This window comes from Eleginops maclovinus, chromosome 2, assembly GCF_036324505.1.
Source record: "Eleginops maclovinus isolate JMC-PN-2008 ecotype Puerto Natales chromosome 2, JC_Emac_rtc_rv5, whole genome shotgun sequence".
Classification (NCBI taxonomy): Eukaryota; Metazoa; Chordata; class Actinopteri; order Perciformes; family Eleginopidae; genus Eleginops; species Eleginops maclovinus.
In genome coordinates, this window is record NC_086350.1 from 21,530,140 (window position 1) to 21,554,688 (window position 24,549).

At 41.2% G+C, this 24,549-nt stretch overlaps 2 protein-coding genes across 3 annotated transcripts in view; both read left to right on the top strand.

Moving 5' to 3' along the window:
- The window catches only part of znf423 (zinc finger protein 423), a 144,576-nt gene extending 134,705 nt beyond the window's left edge, over window positions 1-9,871 (top strand). For both annotated transcript variants that reach the window (XM_063896613.1, XM_063896621.1), the window contains one exon: window positions 9,081-9,871. In XM_063896613.1, coding sequence (XP_063752683.1) covers window positions 9,081-9,110 — 30 coding nt within the window. In that variant the 3' untranslated portion in view covers window positions 9,111-9,871. The remainder of the gene's footprint in view (window positions 1-9,080) is intronic.
- Window positions 9,872-15,111: 5,240 nt separating this feature from the next.
- si:ch211-212o1.2 (uncharacterized protein LOC492735 homolog) overlaps window positions 15,112-24,549 on the top strand; it is a 34,778-nt gene continuing 25,340 nt past the window's right edge. The window contains 1 exon segment of the mRNA XM_063897510.1: window positions 15,112-15,485. Coding sequence (XP_063753580.1) covers window positions 15,326-15,485 — 160 coding nt within the window. The 5' untranslated portion in view covers window positions 15,112-15,325.

A 24,549-nucleotide genomic window follows, 5' to 3' on the forward strand; every position in this document is an offset into this window, starting at 1 on the left:
TGGATCTCTCTCTCTCTGTCTTAACTCCCAGACATACAGGACTGCTCTCATTCTCTCTGTTTCAAGTTTCTTTCTATCTCTTGTTTCAATGTTTTTAACGCTTTTCCACCAACAAGAAATTGTTTCTGCACTCACACAGTATTTTAAATGACTCTTAATTAATCAGAATCCAGATATCTACACTGTTCACATGATCTTTGGACACTGACTTTCCGTCTTGTAGCAGCATTTGAAATACACATCAGCTCTCTCCGGTGTTACATTCCCTGACAGACTTCTTGATCTTGGTTGGTTTTAAGCCTCCAGGGGGTGCTACATCGAAGCTCCTGCTACTCCCTCTCCTCCATCCATCACCCCTTCCCCTATCTTCCCCCTTTTTCCAGCTTTTTGCGTCGCTTGCGCTACACATTTTCCTTTAGCACTGGTTAATATTTAAACAGCGTTAGAGGGGCGGATTGCTGGTCAGATGAATAAATGGATGCATGCAGGGATCCTTCTTCGTTTGTTTGTGTGTTGACTCCCTGCGCCGAATCAGCCGGCTTTTCCCCCCGTGTCCCAGCGGTGTGGAATATTTGAGAGTGGTGCGTGCACACATTCCCAAAGACGAACGGGATACTTTTTTCCCTCTTAGACACAGTTAAAAGAACATGGAGCAGGATGGAAATGAAGAGAAATTAATGTAAAAGCCAACACAATGCTATAATAATAACCAGCTATAATTACAAATGTCCTTTTATAACCCCTCCCCAACATCAGTGCCATGTTATTAACCTTTATGCAGCCAGTATGCGTTATCCCCTCAGCTGATACTCTATTGATTACACCCGAAAAATCAAAATAATATACAAAGCCTTTCCCTGCAAGCTACAGTTACAAAAACATTATTTATTTTGTTAGTTAATGCAAGGTAGAGAATAGATTGGCAGAATACCTTCCCAGGGCAGATTGTGTGTGTGTGTGTGTGTGTGTGTGTGTGTGTGTGTGTGTGTGTGTGTGTGTGTGTGTGTGTGTGTGTGTGTGTGTGTGTGTGTGTGTGTGTGTGTGTGTGTGTGTGTGTGTGTGTGTGTGTGTGTGTGTGTGTGTGTGTGTGTGTGTGTGTGTGAGCTGTGTTTAGCAGTCTGTGTGTGAATAATGTTGTCTTTGTCTGAATCTAAGGGCCTCGCTGTCTCCCTCTAACTGAATTATGAAAAGGTGTGGATGTGGCTGAACTGGCAATAAGGCGTGCGTGTGTGTGTGTGTGTGTGTGTGTGTGTGTGTGTGTGTGTGTGTGTGTGTGTGTGTGTGGTGTGTGTGTGTGTGTGTGTGTGTGTGTGTGTGTGTGTTCACAATTGTATGGATGTTGCTTTCAGTTGTGTTGTGTTCAGTCATAGTGTGTATTCTCTGATCCATGTATCCCTTGGCTCCCTCGCTGTGTGTATGTCTGTGTCTGTGTGTGTGTGTGTGTATGAATTTGATCCGTAGATCCCTTTGGCGTTCCAGGGGAGCGTACTCAGCTGCCCCAGCGCTCACTGGGAGACTCTGTGTTATTAGAATGGGGACCTGGGACACACACAAACACACACACACACACACACACACACACACGCTCTTACATCCCCGAATCCCTGGACTTGAAGGTATGTGCAGCAGGGGAGGGAGAGACAGAAACAAAAAGAGATTCAAAGAGAGGCAGAGAGACAAACTGAGAGAGGCTGCAAGCCATCCAGCGTACCTGAAACGACAACCAACACTACCACGGCACCACAGTGACTACTATTTAATACTGCAAATACTATGCATTTTACAGAGCTTTATCTATACAACCATAAATATGGAAGTAATTCTGCAAAAATATAGTAAAATTAAAGACTTGAAGCAAGTCAATATGACAAAATCAACAGAAATGTGTAAATATGTTGTTTCCTCAGACTGTTCTACTCCAAAAGGAAAATAAATTGCACACAAATTGAGTCTGTGGTTGTTAACACTGTTGAGATTCTTGTTCCACACTGTGAATGGAAAGCACATTGTGTTGATGTTAAATAGATGACAGAACATCTCAATATGGGCCCATCTTCAAATCTTCTTGTGTACTCGCGTGTTTGCTGATAGAGACGACAGAAAGAGGGTCCCAGTGAGGTACAAACAATAAGTCAAAAAAAGCTACTTGTTGCTTCGCTGTAAAGTAGAGGGACAAACAGAAGGACGCAGGGAGATAAATAGGGAGAAGGAGATAAACGGAGTTAGGGACAGATACAGAGGAATTACACTCTGTGAGCCAGCACCTTGAGGGCCTCTAACAGCCTGTGTGTGTGTGTGTGTGTGTTAGGTGAACAGAGGCAGTGTGTCACAGAGCAGGACAGACTCTGCATGGCGTGCTGCTCTAGCAGCCCTGCCAACACACACTCGTACACACACAAACACACGTCATCTTATCAACAGCTAAAACATGTGTAGTAAGGTTATACGTTAGCATTTAGTTAGCAGGTTTTATATTCAAATCATGTGACCTTTTACATGTTTTTATAAAATGTAAGACTAAAAGCGGTCATTTTTCCAGTGTGGGGCTTTTTTTCAAGTACAGCTTTATTACATTTGAGGAAATTGTCACATTTGCGCACTGTATACAAAAGTTACAATTTTGCTAACTCATATTGCTCTACATGACGTGACATTTCTAGGACCAAATAGGCACATGCATAAGAATAAAGGTAGCATAAACAACATAAATATAGGAAAACATCAACAATGTTGGCACATGCATCAGGCATTCTAATGCACAAGGACATGTGTATCTCTGCTCTCACTTTTCCTAGCTCTTCCTCTTTCTACCCAACTTCCTGTATCAACCCAATCTTCTGTCTTCTTTCAATCATCAATGTCTATGTCTACACACTTTCTGCTTTTCGTTCTGCCCTTCTGCCAGGTTATGGTGCAAGATAATCAAAACAAGAATAAAATAGCGAGCCCCCTGGGGACTCATGGGGATTGGGCGTGTGCCGTAATATGACAGTGACACGGAAAGCTGGCACGCTCTGCTGAATTGTGATCTCATGTGTGTATTGGAAGGAATCATGTCTGTGCATTTATTTGTACATTTATAACCTTTAAATGCATTTTTCATTTATGTCTGACATTTTGCATCGCCCAGTGCGTGTATTTCTGCTTTCTTACATGAATTTTACACATTTTTTTGTTTGTGTGTTTTTTTTTCCAATGCATGTGTGTATTGTTCCCATCTTATCACCCATTAGTCCTCATCTGGCACTCAGCTTCCCAGTCTACAATGACCACATTCCTCCATTCTGAGAGGAGTGTGTGTGTGTGTATATCTATGTGAGAAAAAGGAGAGATCATTCATACTTCTGAAACACCCCCATTTTCCCCTTATTATGGCGTGACTCAAACGTGTCATGTGGTGTTCAGGAATGATCGGTTATCTGTGCTGGAGGTGAGGTCACTTCCTACTTTGTGTAACAGCTTCCAGCAGCGAGCTCTCATCTTCGCTGTGAATCCGGTGCAGATCCATACGTGTTCGCCTCATTGTTGTGTGTGTGTGTGTGTGTGTGCGTGTGTGTGTGTGTGTGTGCGTGTGTGTGTGTGTGTGTGTGTGTGTGTGTGTCTGTGTCTGTGTCTGTGTGCGCGTGCACCCTTCATGCTGTGAAGTGTATTTTAGGTTGTGTTTACTGGTCCAAACCTGGCTGTTTTGGGCCAGTAGCAACAGGAGAGGGGATGTCCCCTCAGGAGAAAGAAAGGGAGGGAGCTCTCCAAACAGGACATGGTCAGAGAGCTCACCCTGGGTGGGGTGACGGAGGAGAAAAGCGGGGGGTCATCGTGACTTGGCTGGAAAGTGATTGGGGCGCTGATGATCTTAAAAGCGTTTACAATAGGAGGAAGAGGGACGGAGGGATGATGAGGAGAGATGGGGACAGAGACAGACGGAGAGAAATGGAGGGAGTGGGAGGGTAGCGGGGAATACGTGTCGGTGGGATGTTAAGGGCAGGGGGTGCGTTTATTTTCGATCTTCTCCCGAAGGCAGCATCCTGTGCTGTACGGGTGGGGCTAAAGACAAGCCAGGGAGCAGAGGAAAAGGGCTAAGACAGCCCATCTGCTAGTCCCAGACACACGCACGCACACACACACAAACACAGAGCTAGACAAGCTCACTCTGTTGGAAGAGTGTCAACTCCGATCTAAAAATACTCTGAACCCAAAGAAGACCACGAGGCGACTAAGGTGATTTTTCATTTGGTGTTAAAAACAGAAGTAGAGATGAGTACACTCACACACACACAGCATTTGGCCTGCCTCCAGTTACACACATAGTTGAGACAAATTCACGTACTGACAGACGCTCGATCCACACACACACACACAGACACACACACATACACACACACACACACACACACACACACACACACACACACACACACACACACACACACACACACACACACACACACACACACACACACACACACACACACAGCATTGTTCCAAAAGCTTCCTATTCCTGTGTCTATTAGAGACTTGGCAGCTACATTTCAAGGTGTAGTTGTTGCATCACAACAGAACAGGGAAGTGTTTTGCCTACAAGTAAATGTGAGAAAGTTATTCCTCTCATCCAACTGGCCCCAAAACAAGGTCAATGCCACATGCGTCAGTGGCGACGTCTCATTGTTCTCGTTTTACTTTAATCTGATGTTCTTTGTTTTTTTTCTTCTACATAATTTAGGCCAGATGGCGCTTTGCAAACATACCTGTGTGTTCCTGGCTGTAGACATGAAGATGAGCATGCACAACACTGATCATGTAAACATACATTAAAAGGGACAGGGGTGTAAAGCACAACCGTCGGCATCATCACAGCAGCTAAAAATGCGCGCACACACATTTAGTGTGTAATGCAGGAGATAACAGAGAGGAGCAGGATTACATTTTCCCTTATCTCTATCTCTCGGTTTACTGTCGCACCCTTCTCTCTTTCTCCCCAGAGAATTGTGAGTGTCTCCGCAAATTCTTTATTGGCATTGTGTGTCTACATGCATGTGCTCTTAGCTGCGAGAGTGTGTGTGTGTGTGTGTGTGTGTGTGTGTGTGTGTGTGTGTGTGTGTGTGTGTGTGTGTGTGTGTGTGTGTGTGTGTGTGTGTGTGTGTGTGTGTGTGTGTGTGTGTGTGTGTGTGTGTGTGTGTGTGTGTGTGTGTGTGTGTGTGTGTGTGTGTGTGTGTGTGTGTGTGTGTGCGTGCGTGCGTGCGTGCGTGCGTGCGTGCGTGCGTGCGTGCGCGTGTGCGTGTGGGTGGATGTGTGTGTGCGTGCGTGTGCGTGTCTGGCAGTTTTGTGCGTGGGTAATGCGACAGGGCCATATTTCCCCCAGGCCCGGGGCTCTGCAGGCTTTAGCCTCGCTCTCTCTAAGCAGTTTAGGAAAAACAATGACAGGCCTCAGTATTGACTGGTCTGGCCTGGGAGACGCGCTGTTCCAACTGCAGCACACACACCCTCTGCTATATGGTGGAATGAGGTTCAAGCTAATGGTCATGTTCATATTCTTATAATAGAAGGTATTGAAATAACTGTCAATATTGACTTTCCTAAAATAAAAGACAACCGGTGCACAAAGACCTGTGCATCCAAAGTAAAAAAATATATATATTCTTGTTTGACTCAACAGCATCACATAGTTTATGGCTGAAGTAAATGATTGCAACCTGAGAAAAAAGGAGCCAAATGATACCTTACCCTTAGCAACCAATTGTACTCATTAGATTTGACCATCGGTCAATTCATGATCTGAACAACCCTTTGCAATCTTTCATAGTCTTCTATTTTTTGCTTTTTCTTCACTATCAACAGGCCAAGTGTGTGAGACAAAAACAGGTGATAACCGTACATGCATTCTACAGCTTCTAGATGGTTTTTTCAATGCAGTAAATGCTTAAATGTCTGCCTTAAACTAAGAAAAGCGTTTAGGTGCAAACCCCTTAAGTAGGAACCACACCTTAGGAAAAAGCCATAAATGTCGTACTAAAAAAAAGGTGTTTTTGTGAATCCGGCCCCTAGCATTTATTTGAAAGGCCTTTATTTACTTTTTCCTTTTGTTTTATGTATCTTTGCTAAGTCTCTCACACAGGCTTCCTTCGTGGGACAGTAATCCCATCAAGGGCTTTTATTGTGAAAAGTCTGCAGGTTTCATTTAAAGTAGAGTCAGTACTTTTAATCGAATATACTTTTCTGACAATATTAAACATCTAAAAAAATTGAAATAATTGACAATCTTTTTACAATACCGCAGACCTCATTGTCCGTAGCAACCACAGTTAACACTAAAAATACAAACAGCCTTCTTCTCCTCCCCCTTCACGCCTCCTTCTGTCACCCAATTTTCCTGTAGAATATATCAATTACTCTGCTGTAGAGCAGCATCACACTGTGACACACACACACACACACACACACACACACACACACACACACACACACACACACACTCTCACACACACACACACACCTCTGATCGATCACAGTGCTGCATAATCAATACCAAGCTTCCAACAACAATGTAAATGAAGAGAAGTCTGTGTGTGTGTGTGTGTGTGTGTGTGTGTGTGTGTGTGTGTGTGTGTGTGTGTGTGTGTGTGTGTGTGTGTGTGTGTGTGTGTGTGTGTGTGTGTGTGTGTGTGTGTGTGTGTGTGTGTGTGTGTGTGTGTGTGTGTGTGTCCATATGTCCGTTACATTCCTCTCTCATCTTCATCCCTCTTCCTCCTCTCCTCTGGGATGCAGCAGTCCACTGCAGCGCTGCCAGCTCCTCTAGGCACCAATCGTGGCCTCCCTCCCCTCCTTCCATCCCTTCCTCTGTCCTTCCTTTCCATCCCTCGTTCCGTCTACAAATCAATACAGCAGCAGCAGGACCCAAAGAACCTCAGGGAAAACACACACCCTTCCTCTTCCTACTGATTCCAAATGTTCTGATTTAAATCCTTCTAGGACACTGTTCCCCTCTTTCTTAACTACTCGTATATGACTTCAATGTTAGAGGTCATTTAAGAGGCAAAGGTGTCAGACATGTGCTCTCCTCGCTTCCCCTCCTTACCCTGTGTCCTCTCCTCGTGTATTTAAAGTCACATTAAGAGGAATGAGCCTGACCTCTACTGGCGATGAGAGGAATTGCAGCCGTAGAGAATGAGACAGAGAGGAGGATTTTCTATCATAATGGGGTCAGTGTCTCCCAATGAGATTGACTTCCTCACTGGAGAGACCTCCACAAAATCACACACACAGAAACACACTGTCCTGTTTATTATTTTTCTCATTTGGTCACTCATTTACTGGGTGTGAAACTAAAAGAGTAAATGTGTGTGTGGACATTAATACCCCATGCTTTCCCCGGGACCGGCTAGCTTGGCCTCTAAAGCCAAGTGGCAGACTTCCTCTCTCTCTCACAAACACACTTGCACTCCAAAGGGCTCAGTGAAACATGCGCAGCAAGATAAGGGCCATAGAATGACAAATAAGTATTTATCACGCCCAAACCACGTATAATCCTTCACATGTCCCCGTCCTCGCCTCTACGCTCGGTTCATCCCCGTCCCTTGTTTTTCATTCTCCTCTCCTCCACTGTTCATTTTTGGCTTTTTTTCTATCAGTGAGAGAGGGAGAGCGATTAATCTGAGAATTAATCTGAGAAAGCTGCTTTTAATGGTGGTGAAGGGAGGGGGGGGCGTTGATTGGAAAGGTCTCATTGGGAATTCGGTGTGTGTGTGTGTGTGTGTGAGAGGTTTTGCAGGGAGATAGCTGGGGAAAACGATGGAGAGAGAGGAGGAGGAAAACATCCTTGTGGAAATGTCTCTGATACACATACACACACACAAATTCCCAGAGAAATCTTTCCTATCATCTCCCCATCTTTTCTATCACACACACACACACACACACACACACACACACACACACACACACACACACACACACACACACACACACACACACACACACACACACACACACACACACACACACACAGCTTTAGATTTAGATACCAGTTGATTTGAAACCAGCAAATCCAGATTATCACAGGTTTAGTTCCACATTGTAGCTGATATGAAAAATCCACAGGAAGTGTGTGTGTGTGTGTGTGTGTGTGTGTGTGTGTGTGTGTGTGTGTGTGTGTGTGTGTGTGTGTGTGTGTGTGTGTGTGTGTGTGTGTGTGTGTGTGTGTGTGTGTGTGTGTGTGTGTGTGTGTGTGTGTGTGTGTGTGTGTGTGCTGTGTGTGTGTGTTTGTTAGAAGAGTAGAAGCTTAGGTAATAGGTATTTATATAAAGTTAAATGTATAATTCTATTACCTCCATAACTTAAACATGCTAATCTCTAAACTCAGTTTTTACCTAGAGATCTCTGCATTGCTTCCCTTTGTGCTCTCACTGCTGATGTGAATTTTAATTTAGGGGGAAAAAAAGGTGTTTTTTATGCATTGTGATTATGTATTGATGTGTAGTGCGCAGACGCCTTTAGAGAGATGCGAGTGTGGGCGTCTCCGCGGTATGGAGACGGTCTCTGTAAAATATTAATCACAATATCAAAGACACAAGGGTTTCACAGATCTGAATAAACAAATTGAGGCGCTGGGTTCCCACAGATAGGAAATAAAAGCAAAACCAGAACAAATATGATGTCTAATGATTTGGTTCTAACCAACATCAAGTTCTGCTTTTGTAACATGAGCAGTTTGTGTGTTGATGAATGTGTATCATGTTGTCTTGGCGAAGTTGTATGTCTAACTTAAGCAATTCATATGTTTCTAATGTTCAAATCTAATGTTTTTTACCCAGTTTTCAAAATCTTTTGTGTGAGCAACAAAGCCACAGTGCTGTCCCCACTAGTTTGTGTTGCAGAGTTCCTTCTTCCTTTCTTCCTCTTCCTCCCTCAGACCATGTGTAAAGCGCGGAGGCCTTGCTGTCTGTGCTGTGGGAGGCGGTTGTGTTTCTGTTCTCTTCTGTTCTATTATTGGGTGGGGGTGCAAGTGGAAAGCACTATGCTCACGTAGCCCATTATTTCTCTCATCATGTGTTCTCACTTTTTCCCTCTATCTCTCCCTTTCCCTCCAGAACCACACACTGAGTCAGCACGCGCAGTGAGACCGAAGCCCGGCAGGATCTCTCGGCTCAGCCGGGGCCCCCGACCCGGAGCCGGCAGGGGACTCCCATCTCCACATCACAGCCAATCAAAGTGTCATTTGCAACTCACATGTAAAACTCTAACGATCGCGCCACTGGGCGCGGCTATTAGGAGCAGCGGGGGAAAGGAATATTAATGGGAAATGCTATTAAATAAAGAAAGGAAAAAGTGGGTGAGAGAAAGGGTAAGAGCTAGATGAAGGAAAGACAGAGTGAATAAAGGTATTGTACGTGCAGTATTTTTTATTGTCCCTGCCAACCCCTCCCCCCCACCAGCTTCCTCCTCCTCCCCTTCTCCTCTCCTCTCCCCCCCGAACCATCACTCCCCAGGTCAGGCATTTTATTTTTTTTAAGAAATAGAAAAGGAAAAAAATCGATCCTTTGCTTTGGGATTTTTTAAATAGAATATAGTCAAAAACTTCACTTTGTCGTCCCCTCAGTTGCTTATTGAATTTAACTTCATAGGTGCCAACTTCTTTGATTTTTTTCTTTCTGCCATATGCGCTTATTTCTTTGTTATCATTTTTGTACCTTTTATTTCTCGCCGTCAGTAGGTACTTGTGCTGTGTTGTGATTGTTTGTTTGCCAGTCGTAATACTCCTGACTCCCCCCCCCCCCTCCCCAACTCTCCTTTTTACTATTATTGTTATATATTTTTGTTTTCCTTTTTGTAATTACTATCAAAAAAAGTCATCAAACAAAATAAAGTGCAGAAAACCATACAGATGTTTCTTTTTTTTTTTTTTTTTTTGATTGGGTTTTCCAGTCTCTATGGGGCCTATAATGGTTATTGTAAAAATGAATATCATCGATTTCAGTGCGTCTGGTCAATGACTGATTTTTAAATGTGAATTAACCAGATTGCAATAATCTAGTACAGAGAAAAAAAAGATAAAACAAATAAATAAATGACAAATAAAACATTTCTGTGTGATGTGCTTTTATTTAAAAAAGAAGAACTGATGGATATACTGATGTGATTATTCAAAGATACATGTGATGAAGTTCAGTGCATATTTTAAAAGCCAGGTTTTACATAAAGCATTTCTCATACTTTAAAGCAGGTCAGAGTTCTTTAAAACAATGGAAGACATTCTAAGTATGTGGTTCCTAACAAGGGTTTTCTGACAATTTGATATGATCAGAAGATGATCAACGGGTAATAAAATGAGAAAAAAGCTTTTTTATTTATTTTTTTTAAAGAAAAAAAAAACTATTCTCACGTGGCCTCTTGATATGTTGGGGACCCAGCTGCCATGGTGAGGTAACGGGGTATGAAAATCAGGACCCAAACGTTGAATGAATAAAAACCGGAGTGGCATGAGGAACAAGATGAGGAACACAGGCAGGCTCAACGACTAATCGACAAAGAACACAAGGGCAGACGGGCATAAAGTATATACACACAAGACTAAACACAAAGATAATACAGAAGGCATTCAGAAACACAAGGGCAGCAGCTAACACCATCACACAGACGGGGAAACTAAAAGACAGGAAATAAAAACCAAGACACAAAGAGCAAATACATTTCAAAATAAAACAGTAAACGAAAAACTAAGATCATGACAGTAACAATAAGTGCAGAGGTAAAACAAAGGGCTTTATCAACAGGGACAAAGTCATTGATCGATTTGCCTGCAGCCGATAGAGATCACTGATAAAATGACACAGTTGTATTTCTAACAGTTTTTAGAAAACTTTTATCATCATTGCCAGAAAAAAAAGGCATATGTCATTAAACCCTGGGACATCATTCACTAGAATATCTGTGGGGTTGATCGCTCTTTGCCACAATCATCTCAGAATGCATCTACTGTTAGAAAGACACATGCTGCTTGTTTGTGACTTTAGTGTGTGTCCCTAAATTTACACCACGCAGTAAGAAGTCACATCTCTATGAATGTTGAAATAACTTGATAACAGATTTATATAATATAGAATAATAGATAAAAGTAAGTTCTGTGCATTAACATGGTTCAGTTATTCCTGGTTGATAAAATTGTATGAATATGGAGGCGAAATTTCCGCAATGCTCCAAAACCCAGCCTTAGCATCTCTTTAGATTAACCAACAACTGTATATGTTCAGAAGACATTGAACAATATACACATCCCATTGATGCACCACCTGATTGATGTATGATTTAGTGGGTCAAGCAGATGTTAAATTGGTTAAGTAGCCCTTTTAAGATTTTTGGGGTTTTCCCTTTCCTATAGTGTGTTTTATAGGTTTCTGTGCATGTCAATGGTCTGCAAAGGCTGAAATCCCAGTGTTCACAGTTTCTTTCACGCATAATAGGTTCCCTTTAAGAATGAGAAATGAGACACTGATATACAGTCTTGTAATGGTCATAAAACAAAACAAAAACAAATATGGCATTTGCTAGACCTAAACACAAAGTACAGCTGTAGGAAATCCCCTTAGTTTGTCTTACTCCAGTGCATTTTGTCACAAGATTAGACAAATGGAAAATTGACATAGGACCTGTTGGTGGCGGTAAATAAAACATTACAGGGTCACTAAGGTGATTACAAATCCTCCAGAAGTGGACATTAATGTCAACCAATTTTCATGGTAATCCAATAGTTGAGATGTTTCACTCAAAACCATAAAGGTCATCCTCATGGTGTTGTTGATTTTGGGATACTACAAAAGATAAGTGAAAATCTGACCAGCTGTTGGCACCAGATGAAATGTCATCGGATCACTAAAGACATTAGGATTTGTGAAATACATGGCTATAAATAGAAAAGGGGACTGATTCTAAGCAAATAAAAGTGGACTCCATGACACCAACCTGCTTTAACACAACATCAGTGTTTGGTTTGTTCATCTGTTTTCTGTCTGTCCTCACAAAATGGAAAGCGGCCTTGGGTACCTAGAAAGGTGTTATATAAATTAAAACTATTATTATTATATAAAATGGGATCTGTAAATAGCCAGTGTTACAAAACAAACCATTCTAAAATATTCTTATTAAAAGCTATTGCTCTAAAACAGATTTGATAGTGAGAATATATTCTAGGTTGATTATATCTACAGAATCTGCATTTTGCAACTGAATATGAGAATAGGAAATGTAGTGAAACATTGTTATCATGGTTAAATGCTTACAGATTATATAAATACAATGTTCAAGTTACTTACTCAAAGAGGACCTGTTATACTTTTTGGGGGTTTCCCTTTCCTGTTGTGTGTCTTATAGATTTGTGTGCATGTAAATGGTCGAAAAAGTGTAATATCCCAAAGTTAACACCTGAAACACCTCAATTGGATTCCTTTGTTTATTTCCGCAATAGTGACATCCCCTTTTTTGCTAGCGTTCTAACACATTGTACGTGATAGGCTAAGGGGTGGGACATCTTTAAGAGGTGGACCAATCACAACAAAGCCCACCAGCTAACCAATCAGAGCAGACTGAGGGTAAAGTGAATTGGTGCAGCACAGGCAGTATGAGAACAAAAACAAAGACCTTTTTATGATTAAAAACACACTTTATGAAACCGGAAAATGAGCCTAATAAGGCACCTTCAAAAAAGATATAATCAACAGCAAAAGCGTCTTTGCCAGCCATTGACTGATATTTTATTGTGGATATTGAATGTCTTGAAGTTTGAATGGATTAAGTATTCTGACTACATTTTATTTTGTATAACAAGTTACAGAATAGGCCCCACTAGGATGTAAAAACATGGTTTGAAAGACTCTGATACATACGATGTCTTGTACTCCTACTATCTAACTATCAAATAAACACTTACATGGAATTATTTAACCCTCATTTCAAGTTCTACTACTTCTACTTTACATTGGATTCACAAAGATTTAAGATTTACAGCTGGAATTATATTCTGAAAAGGTGAAAACATTTACCCTAGTGTCACGGGACTACAGTAGAGGAAAGATATAGACAGCTGTTAGTGATCTGCTGGTTAAACCAAACCGTATGTCAGCGGGGTGAGTATAGTTGTTTTTTGTGGGTTCAGTGGTGCGTATTGTCTCTCATAATTAATTCAAGTTGTTACAGTTCTTCTAAAATTATTTCAATAGATTTCAAAGATATAACCATTTATACGTTGAGAGCACATTTCTGTTGTATGTTGTTTCAATGGTGTTGCATGGTGTTATGGCGCTAGACATTTTGGACCATATCTGAACCCGTTCCCACAAACAGCTTACTGCTGCCGCCTATATAACAAAGGCCCAACATAACTAGCAAGCAAGTTAAGGGTTTTGTACACTAAAAGTTTAAATCACATTTTCATCTACAGTGATCCCATGTTTGGCCTTTCTGGAATCCAACTGATGGAAATCCTTAATGGCAGCAGATAACTTTGGTCCCTATAGATATATATTTTTGCCAGACAGTGTGCAACATTCTGTTTCAGCAGTGTCCATGTGTCTCTCCAGCTGACATTTTGCAGCAGTTGAAGGCATCCCTGCCAGAAGCCTGTTGCTTGCAAACCATGGCAGACTGTCCTCAGTGCGTCCAGAGACTGTGGAGAAGTCGGCGTCCCGTCTTGTAAAAAGGACTCTGTCTTTTTAAACATGCTTTGTCGGTGTGCATTTTTTCTACATTATATGTAAAAAAAGGATCTCTGTAGAATAACATTCCTTATTTGCCTTCCACTCTGAGCCTTATACAAGGAAAGACAACATAAAAACCCCAAACAGATACAAGATAATAATAATAATAATGTGTGTGTGTGTGTGTGTGTGTGTGTGTGTGTGTGTGTGTGTGTGTGTGTGTGTGTGTGTGTGTGTGTGTGTGAGAGAGAGAGTGAGATGGCTAATTGTGGGGACCTGAGCAAATGACTGAATTGTTTATAGGGGACACAATTGGTAACCACCAAATTATTACTAAAAAACACAGCTCTTCATGGTATAACCTGTTCATTTGGCTCCAGATTGATGCATTATGAAAGAAACAGGTAAAACTTTGCAGTAGACCAGGGTTCCCTTTACGTCCTATTGAAAAACGTTAACATGGTTTCCTCTGTAGGCCCCAAAACAGTTTGTCTTGTGTATTAATCAACAAGTTTTAATGTTTTCTGTGGCAGCTGAAAATCATTCTGCTTTGAAATGTATCTATCACAGGCAGTGTTTATTAATAACATATTTTGGGGAAAATGGACAGCACTGTTTTTAGAGGATGCATGTGTCGGAGGGACGCTGTCCGTAGTGCTGAAACCAGGCAGAGGAAATCTCCTATGACATGGTTTTAAATGTTCTTAGCATCTTATGTGGTCATAAAGGGGGTGTGGGGGCAAACTGTTATTTCTTTACACTCCCTTATTGATTATGACAAAGCATTGCCAGAGAGACTCGTTCATATACAGCAGGTTACTGGGCCGTGCAGATCTGTTAGATCGTGGCTCCACTAACATGTTATTAATAACAAACAGCGACGCAATGTTACAAGTATCAAATATTATTCAGCCAACTTAAATGGATAGATGGATAGGTTTAATTAATGAACTGCAATAAACTACATTTTAAAGCCATACCTTTGCGGTTATTTTGGTGAAAGTAACTCAAAATAATGCAAAAGGAGTGTAACGCATTACAGTTCAGAGACACTAATAATGTAATGTTACTTATTACTTTAAGAAGACAGTAATAAGTAAATTGGAAGTAATTGCCCATCACTGGTACTAAAATAGGTCTATGTCTAATGCATATGACCCAACACCTTTACAAACTTTACAATCATGGTCCCTTGTTCAGAGAGTCTATGGGTACCACTTCCACTTCCTATAAAACCTGTAAAATGCAGACTGTCCCTATGCCAGCATGCAGCTAACGTGACAGGTGAATGTTGAACTGGACGCATAAATAAAGTTTTTTGAAATCAAACCGTGGCCCTCCTACAAAACAAAGCTTCACATTATGTTTGTTTATTCGCATATGAACTTATTCTCTCCCCGTGTGCTTGACAGAGGCTACAGCGGGTAAAGAGGTCTGTGTGTCAGCGCAGCTCCCTCCATGTGTTTCCGGGTGGTGCTCCGGTACATCCCAGCTAGCATCACTCGGTGCAGCCTCCCTCCCGCAGCTACAACAACAGCTACCCGGGGCAGGGACATAAATAAAACGTGCTATTTATCGACCGAGACACATCTATAATTGATGATATAATAGCTGAAAGCTAGCGCGGAGGACAGCGGATAGGAGTTATGGCGGCATCGCTTCTCTCCGAGACTGACATCAGGTACCGGTCCATGGCGGAGAAGGATCCGAACGGGAATGAGCACGGGGCGGCTGCACGCAGCGCGGCGCCTCGCTGGGGACTGCAGCACGCCGGGGCCCGACAGCTGGCGAGGCTTTACTCTCCCGGTGAGGACATGTTTGTTGTTTTTGTGTATAGTTGTTGTCACTTGCTTTGTCAGTAATTGGGCTAAAAATGACACACGGTAACGTGAGAGGCATACAACCACAGTGCGACATGATGATAACAGGGGTTATGGAAAAACTATAGGCTGACACTTAATGACATGTCAATCACTTACCTTATTATGCAGTAGGCAACAGTGTGTCATGTAACTGCTCTAAATGATTGCATTAAACAGTGTGAAGGCCCACTGTCTACAGAAAGAAAAATAGGGTTTTCAGTCTGCATCTTAAGCATGTTTGTCCCTGATATGTTGGTTATGAAAATCTGCTAGAATGGCTAACATACAGTACTGTATGTATGACAGTATAATAGTCAATTAGTATTTCTAATTTATCTTTTAAAGTTGGCCTCCAGGTAAAATTGTACCCAAGGCCTCTGTAAAAAAAAATCTGAGCTAAGAATGTGTGTCCAAACTTACATGTTATGGCGAGGAAACTGTTGAGCCATGACTAGGGACAAGTGTTGCATGTCAATCCCCTTTTCTCTCATCTCCGTACTGTCAACTATCTAATACAAAATGCTCAAAAATGTCTATTGAAGAATATTTGTATAGTTTCATTGTTTTCTTGACCCAGTAATAATCATTTACATTTTTGTCAATAAAGTGCTGCAGTGGTGAGGTCATTTTGTATGCCCACCCAGAAGTTAGCATCACAAGGGGTTCCTTAGGCATAAAGGAACTTGGAATATTGGATTTTGAAATATTGCCGAAAATAAGCTCTGTGGTAAACACTGAGACAGTCACTCGATGTTAAAGCTACTGTAAGGCTATGAACAAATTAAATCATGGTATCATTGTTCACGTGGAAAAATTACCAACATGTTTTGTGTGAAAGAGAAACAACGTTTAACCACAGACACTATTTCAGGCATTTAACCACAAACGGGTTAAATAAACCGTTGACTTCGAATGGGAAGTGGTATGACGTGGTAGATTTTTTTCCAAATAACTCTTGCTTTTGCTTTTCTGGTCTGCTAACACCTTGTATTGATGTTAAGAAACATTAACAGCAGCAGAATAAATACGGCTCAATTAGGTGTTGCTTTGTAGTAATGTATAGCATATTTAAAGGTTCATATGTCCCTTGCAACTCTCCAGACCTAATTGAAGTGCAGTAACATACCCTTTTGACCTATGGGAAACAGATTAAGTGTTAGAGGCCAGTAAAGTACACATATGCTGAAAATGCCGTGAGCATTTGCAGTCAACCACTGCAGGTTAGACTCTCCCTCCCGCAGGATTCATGGGTACGTTTTTAAGATGCTAGTGAAGTTGTTGCCTTCATCTCGGATAGACATTTAGTCCCGGGACAAAATCAATGTCTGTGACACAGTCTACAGCAGTAATCCTCCAGTCCTTTCGGCCCGGAGTGTTGGTGGTTTTCTTCTTTCTCTGCTAGTTGAAATTCACCTGGCGTCCCAGTCCAAATATGTTTCTGATTAGGCGTCTAGAATGAAAACTGCCTGGCAGAATAAAAACTAAGCAGTCTGCACCCTGGAGACAACATTTCAGGAGCACAGGCTACAAATAATAAAATGACAGCAGTTGTTATTGTTGGCAAAATAGCCTCCGTCACAACAAAGTGTTGCCACTGTGTCATGACTCTGAGGCCTTCCCATCAGCTACAACACTCCCTGCTTTATTTTGGGTTTGTTTAATCATAACCAATTTTTGTCCATTCTTATTAGCTTTTATCCAGGAATTTCTTCATCGTCAAGCTGCTTTACAGTAAAAATGGTGGCACGTTTCTTATTCTTAACTATTACTTCCTACGTAAAACTGCTCAAGGTTTTTAGTTTTTAGGATAGGAGGGCAGGTATTTCACTCTCTGCTGTTGTGCAACATCATAGTCAGCGGGTTTAGTTCAAACATGGGCCCAGAATTGTGAGAGGGAAAGCAACATTGCACTTACGAGATAAATTGAGCCATTTTATAACTGTAGATGCAATGATTTTAGGTGCGGTGATGGAAGGCCGCCTGTGCCTCAGACCCTAGCAAATAAAACCTTCCTTACCAGTTGTGCATCAAGCTGGACTGGGCCACATTTTGCCCGACCATCTGCCCTGCTTCTCACTTCACTGAGCATTTTAATTGCCTCTATTTGGACCATGTTGGCCACTTGTAAACACTTCCTGAAATAGGAAGTATGATCAGAAAAAAAGAAAGGTTTGCACTGCTAGAATATGAGGGCGTATGTCACTTAAATCCAAAGCCCTTACAGCACTCTGAGTGCGTTGACGTTCACACACCACTGACCCCGGCAGAGCTTTCCTCGACTCACTGAGCAGAAAAAGATGTTCTGACCCGACCGGTGACTTTTTAAAGGACTTTACTTCCATTACACATATTTCTCCGTGCAGACCTTTCACTTTAGTGGCGAGACAGGGAATCCCGTTTTAAGAAACTTTGAATAAAGGAGTCGCCATAGATGAGAGTAACTTCACGTCACTTCCTGGCGAAATTGCGACCCCGCACACTTTTGGGGAAAACATGTGCTCTCACTTGAATGGCGGTCAATACAGATTCAGAAGTTTTCGACAATCACCTCAGACAACAAATAAATCCAAAGTTATGGTTTCTTTACTTCCTCTACAGAAAAAAAAGGAGAGTATAAGAAACGATCTAATTCAGAAATCACAGTTTCAGTGTAAGCCTGTTGCCTGCCACTCGTCAACCAGCAAGACTGACTGGACATACAGTAATTTCCCTATTGATTTAAATTAAACTATAAATCAACGCAGATCATCGATCTTCTTTGACATTTTTTAATAGTTTGCCTGTCTGACCATCATAATTTTGCTTCTTTTAGATAAAAAAAAACTGCGCGGTTATCTGAATGGTGATTGCCGAAAACTTGACCGCCATTCAAATAACAGCGAATGTTTTCCCCAAAAAGTGGGCGGGACCGTAATTTTGCTGGGAAATGACGTAGATGCTACTCTCATCTATGCCTTATAATGTAAATGGATTGACTTCAGTGCCATTATATTAGAGAGATAACCAACTCCACGTTGGCATTTAAAGACGCCCTAATTTTTTCCTCCGCTGTTTTCCCCGGTAACTTCGCTGAATGTGATCAAAATTTGCCGATTCAAGCCGAAATCTCGCGAAATCGCGCTAAACTCACATCTCAGCGAGACTCGCATTGCATTGCATTTCCGTGACGCGGTGTGGACGGGCGCTGTATTGGTGGAATATCTGATATCTCTTTAACCTTTTTCGCGGGAAGAAAGTGCAGGTAAGCTTGAAACTTTTAACAATCTTTACAAAACATGACAGAAAGCCTGATAACTATAGGAGTGTTTCGGGATTTTTCTGGCTTCTTTGGTGGCAATAACTGTCGATGAACCGGGGGAGAAACAACAACAAAAACGTCAGGACGATGCAACCAGCGAGAACTGTAGTGGGGAGGGGGGCGCATGAGGAGATTCAAAATTTGTATGTTTCCTTTGAATAATAGGGAGCCTTTACTTTTAAATGATCGATAAATGGATGTTGTTTGTGGAGAAGCGTGTACTTAATTCCCACTATTGATATATTTACAGTTGATAATGTCCTCATTGATTTGATTTTATATGAAGGCTAAATGAAAATTCTTTCTTTAAGTTACTGTGAAAGATGAGGAAAAGCGGAAGAACACAGACAACAATCTCCAGCTTCTTCCAGCTGAGTAGTAAGAATCTTTTTCTTATGTGAATGTTCAAAGGTGTGAAAGGTCAGGAAACCATCACAAACACATAGCTAATACAACTGTATGCTAAGTGTCTTGCATAAATATATGATATAGATTAACAAAATTGAATAAGTATACATTCAAGATGTATGTGACAATTAAGTTGTACCTTTTACTTTCAGTTACACTCACTGTTCTTTGTATTAACTTATATATTGTATATCAATCAGTGTAATTATAATATTACAAAAAAATTATCTGGTCTTCCCCACCCCCCGACACACACACATAACGTGATGGATTTTAATAGCGGAATTATTTTTTCATAATGCATAACAATATAATGAATGTCACACAAGCAAAATGTAGCAGCGTAAGGAATCATTTCTCACACTGTTTCCTCGGTTCAAGCATTTATTAAGCTATAAGTTTAAATGACATTAGAACGAATCTAAGTACAATTATCTTTGCCACACGATCCCAGATTCATTATTTTGTTTTGTCTAGGTCTTAAAATAATAAAACATAGTAGGCTACACATTAGGGATCTGAAAAGTAATGTCTAAAACAAGTGATCACTTTCAACAAGTCTTTGAACAGTTTTGCTTATCCCGTTGAAAGAGTTATTAATATCAATGTATTGCTCAAGTGTTTACTTATTATTATCAAAGATGAGAGGATGAAAAAAAAGAAGAGCTTGATAGACCAAGTGCCTAACATACTAATTGAGAAGTCGATGATGAGAACCTGGGTCGTGTTGGTTCTGCCAGCTCGTTGTTGCTTTTGTTGATATTGTTGTCGTTGTTGAGTGTAGCGCTGAAAGGAGGATCATGCAACTGGAGTCTTGACACTTTATCCCCTCTCAATGAGTGACCACGGAGCTTAGCAGACTGACTGTGGGGAAAAAAAGTTGCAATATGACGCAACACAGACTCTGCTTAACTCCAAACTGGTGAACTACACAATAATACTCAACAGTGACATTTATAATCGGATGGTGAAACTGAATTTCGAGTTACGACGCTCTTAAACTTTCAAAAGCAGCAGTTTTACCCTTTTATCACTGCAGATGTTTAAATCCATTTGATGATGTTATTTTGCTGTCCAAAATGTTGGGCTCTAGATTATCAGCGAATATAAGATAAATCGTCTGAGCCTAATCTGTTAAACAATAGAGCGCCACAGGGATGACATATTTGTATAGGCCGACCCGGAAGTAAGCTGCGGGTTCCTTCAACAAAAAAGCAATGCGTTTTCTCCATAGGCTTTTGGAATATTGTAAAAAATAAGATCTGTGGAAAACGAACCTGTTTGATATATACACGTTTTGTTCAGTGGGATAACCTTTTATATTTTTCAAATCATAAATCTAATCGCCAGAAGCAATATGCTAATGTTATGCTATTAACGAACTACAGACGAGTACAGCAGGGTCGCACGACTTCAATGTCACGCCAACTTAAGATCGTTTCAACTGACTTTTGAGCGCTTGCACATTTAAAAAAAAGCTTTTCCTTTTAGCCACACTGAATTTAACTAGAAGTATTTCAAGCAGAACAGGGGGAAACTAACTTAGCGGGAGTGTTTACGTGTTCGGCGTAATGATGTACAACGTCCTCGACAACTTCTGTAGTCCTATTCAGCCACTTGTTAACAACCATTCTTTTAGAAGACACGTAAACGCTTCAAACATCACCAGTGGTGTATTTAATGTCGTAGAACAAAACGTGATCCTTCTCTTACATTTCTGTCAACCACAGACCTTATTTCGAGCTATTTTCCACAACCCTATGGAGAAATCGCACTGACTCTGAGATGAGGGAACCGGAAGTTGTAAAATGCTAATTTACTTCTGGGTTTTAGGACTCCTTCCTGCGGCACTCTATGAATAACTGACAGTAAACCAATCAAAGTATTTCATTATTTTTTGATAACAGACCGATGGGAAAGAGAACACACTGTTGTCAAGGAGACGCAAGGGATTATGCAGTCATATCAATCCACGGAAAGAAGTCCAGTCAATTTAACAATGGTCAGCTGTGGACAACAATGATATCTGATCACCCCGTCAGTGTTCTTTTTTTTTTTTAAATAACGACCGCTTCGCTGCACATTATCCTTTACTCGAAAATATGATGTACTGATCCTGAATTTACTGAAGTCATGCTGTATGGTTTTTATTTTTTTCCTGCTCAAGAACTTCCACTGTCATGTAAATAAATTTAGAAATATAATACATTAATTTGTCGACTTCAGTCAAGTTCTTTAAATGAAGGACTATGTCCACTTTCAACCAGAAACAGAACAATTCTGTGTTAAATCAACTGTTTGCTATAAAACCATCCCGGGTGGGACGCTGCTTCTTTTTTTTTTTTTAATTAGTTGTCATTGATTTCCTTGCAGTAATCATAAAGAAAAATATGGTTATGTGTGCATTTTCATGTTTGCACCAGATCTCCAAATGACTTATAAGCTTTCCCTCATTCCGGCCAAAGGGCACAGCGGGCTGCAAGTGGAAGATGTGCTCAGCGACGCTAACAATGCTGTCGAGCCATTTCATGAAAACTTAAAAGCAGAAATGTTTCCCACATGCTGACAAGTGTCTGTTAAAGAAAAATAAACAGCTAAAATTCTAAATGTCAAAGTGTCCATTTAAGGGAGCGCCACGCTGTTATGTGCTTAGTTGTTTGGCTCCGGTTGGACGCTGGTAGGAGGTAAATCTAAATAGCAGTTTGGCTTGTTAGAGTTTGGGAAGTTAGATGAGGCGTTGGCGACGCTCCATAGAGCCAAACATGTGCTCATTACGGCAGAGCGAGGATGGACAAACAGCTGGAGGCTTCTCCCTCTCCCTCTGTTTCTGTGTCTCCGTATCTCCTCGGTCCTCCCGTATGTCTGAAGTGTCACGGTCCGCTGACTGCCTCTCCTCCGCTCTTTGCGCTACTCTCCTCCTCTCCTTTCCTCTCTTCTCCTTTCCTCTTTTTCTCTCATGTACCCTCCTCTCCTGAATGAAGACCGGACGTCTTCATATCCTCTCCTCTTTTCTGCCCTCCTCCTCTTTTCCTCTCATCCTTTCTTCTTGTGTCTCTCTTCTCTCCTCTCATCTCTTCTTCTTGTTTACACTATTTCTCTCTTCTTCTCTTCATCCACTGATCCCGTCCTTTTCTCTCCCCCTCCTGTTCTGTCCTCTCCTCACTACCTCTATTAATGCTATGTCTTCTTTTCCTTTCCTTTCTCCTCTCCTGTTCTCTCCCTTCTTCCTCTGTTCTCTTCCTCTAATCGTCTCCTGCTTGTCCTTTCTTCCTCCCAACTTCTCCTCTCCTTCTTTGCTTTTCCTCTCTTCCTCTCTTCTCACCTCGCCTCCTCTCGTAGTCTTTATTTCTCCCTTCTTTTAATGTTCTCTCTTTCGCTCCCCTTTTCTCTCTTTTCCTCTTTTCCTGTCACTTTCCTTATTCTCCTCTCCTCCTCTTCCTATACACTTCTCCACTCCTCCCATCCTTCTTTGTTCCTTTTCTCTCCCATTCTCTTCTCTCCTCTTCCCCTGTCATCATCTGTTTCCCCTCTTCCTATTGTTCCTCTCCTCAATCTTTTCACCTCTTCTCCACTCTTGTTCTCTTGTTTTCCCATTTTCTTCTCTTCTCTGCCCCACTTGTCTCTTCCTCTCCAACTCTTATCCTTTTCTGTTCTTTAGACTTGTCCTCTTCTTTCCTCTTCTCTGATTATCTCCTTTCCTCTCTTCCCCTTTTTTCCTCTTCCTTCCTCTCCTCTACTCTCTGTTTCCTCACATTCTTTTCCTTCTACTTCATGTGTGTTGCGAGAAAGGTCTAGTCACTTGAGAAACTTTTGTGTTTTTTAACTGAAAGTGCGTCGGCCATATATCTTTTTCTTGACGTTTGTGTTGTGTGTGTGTAAAAGGACAGTGTGTTAATGAGTGTGTGGGATGTGGAGTTGCCCTGAAGGATCTGTTGTCAGTGCCTGTAAGCGATCTAAAGAGCGATACTGATCTTGAACCCCGTCCAGCTCATCTTGCTCTGACTGCTCATATGTCACCCTGCTCCCTTTAAACACACACCAATACATCCTGCAGCACAGGAGCATTTCTGGAAGCACTATCCACACATCACTTCATCCATTACCATCACCCTTTTGTTTAAGGTACTGACTTCGACAGCAATGTTATTAGTTTGTGTGTTCAGGGGAAATGGCCGACACACTTTTCAAACCCAAAAGGGGGATGTTCTGAATTCTTCACCATAGAAATGTAACCTTAACTTTTTTATTTTTAATGTAATCACTATCTACAACATATTTTCAAAGCAATTAAATAATTCAAAATGCATATATTTGAGTCTTTTATTTGATTTTTCAATTAAACGTAAATCAATATGTCTTACCTATCAAACAGGTTGCAAACTTTCAAATACATTCAAAAGATCAATCATCAACATTTGCTGCCTGAATCTGAGGAATGGTTTAAGGTTGTGCCTGGAAGGAAATAAAAAAATTCAGCAAATTTGGCATGAGGAATCAAAAAAAGCTATTTTTATTGAGTTAACGTAACTTAATATCTGGTGAGGCGCAAATGCAAATATACATACAAACTATCTCTACATGATAGTATGGTGTATACAATGCCTAAAAAGATTAGACCTTACCAACATCTAATTTTCATAGGCAACATTTTACCATAACAACAGAAGGTTAAGGTTATATAGGTGGGCCCAATCAAAATATGTGGACAAAAGTAGCACAGCATTCAAACATTATGCTTTGGATATCTAATAGTCATAGCCCCTTTTTTTTGTTAAGAAAGTATTATTTTTTTCTCATTCTCTTCCCTTAAATCTGACTGCGCTGAATGTTTCTGTTGAAGACTATCTGTTCTCATGTATGACAGTTTACACACACACACACACACAGGTTGAAGCAAAGTACAGCCCATGTGACACAAATGCTCAGAAGGTTTGTGACTTCTGGCCTTTGTGAACCATGGGTCAGCAACTCAAGTAGTCTGGGTGGGGTGGGGTGTGTGTGTGTGTGTGTGTGTGTATGTGTGTGTGTGTGTGTGTGTGTGTGTGTGTGTGTGTGTGTGTGTGTGTGTGTGTGTGTGTGTGTGTGTGTGTGTGTGTGTGTGTGTGTGTGTGTGAGACCTATGCCTGCAAACCAAAGCTTTTGTGATATTAAAGACAAGATAATAATGTTAAAGTAGCATGATGCTGTGATTTTTGTTGCACCAAGCACAGGCACAGTGACTTTAAAAAATGAAGGTCCAGTTGTTTAATGAGAGAAAATGTTGCTATCGATTAGATTTAGATTTAATGATCAAATAATAAAA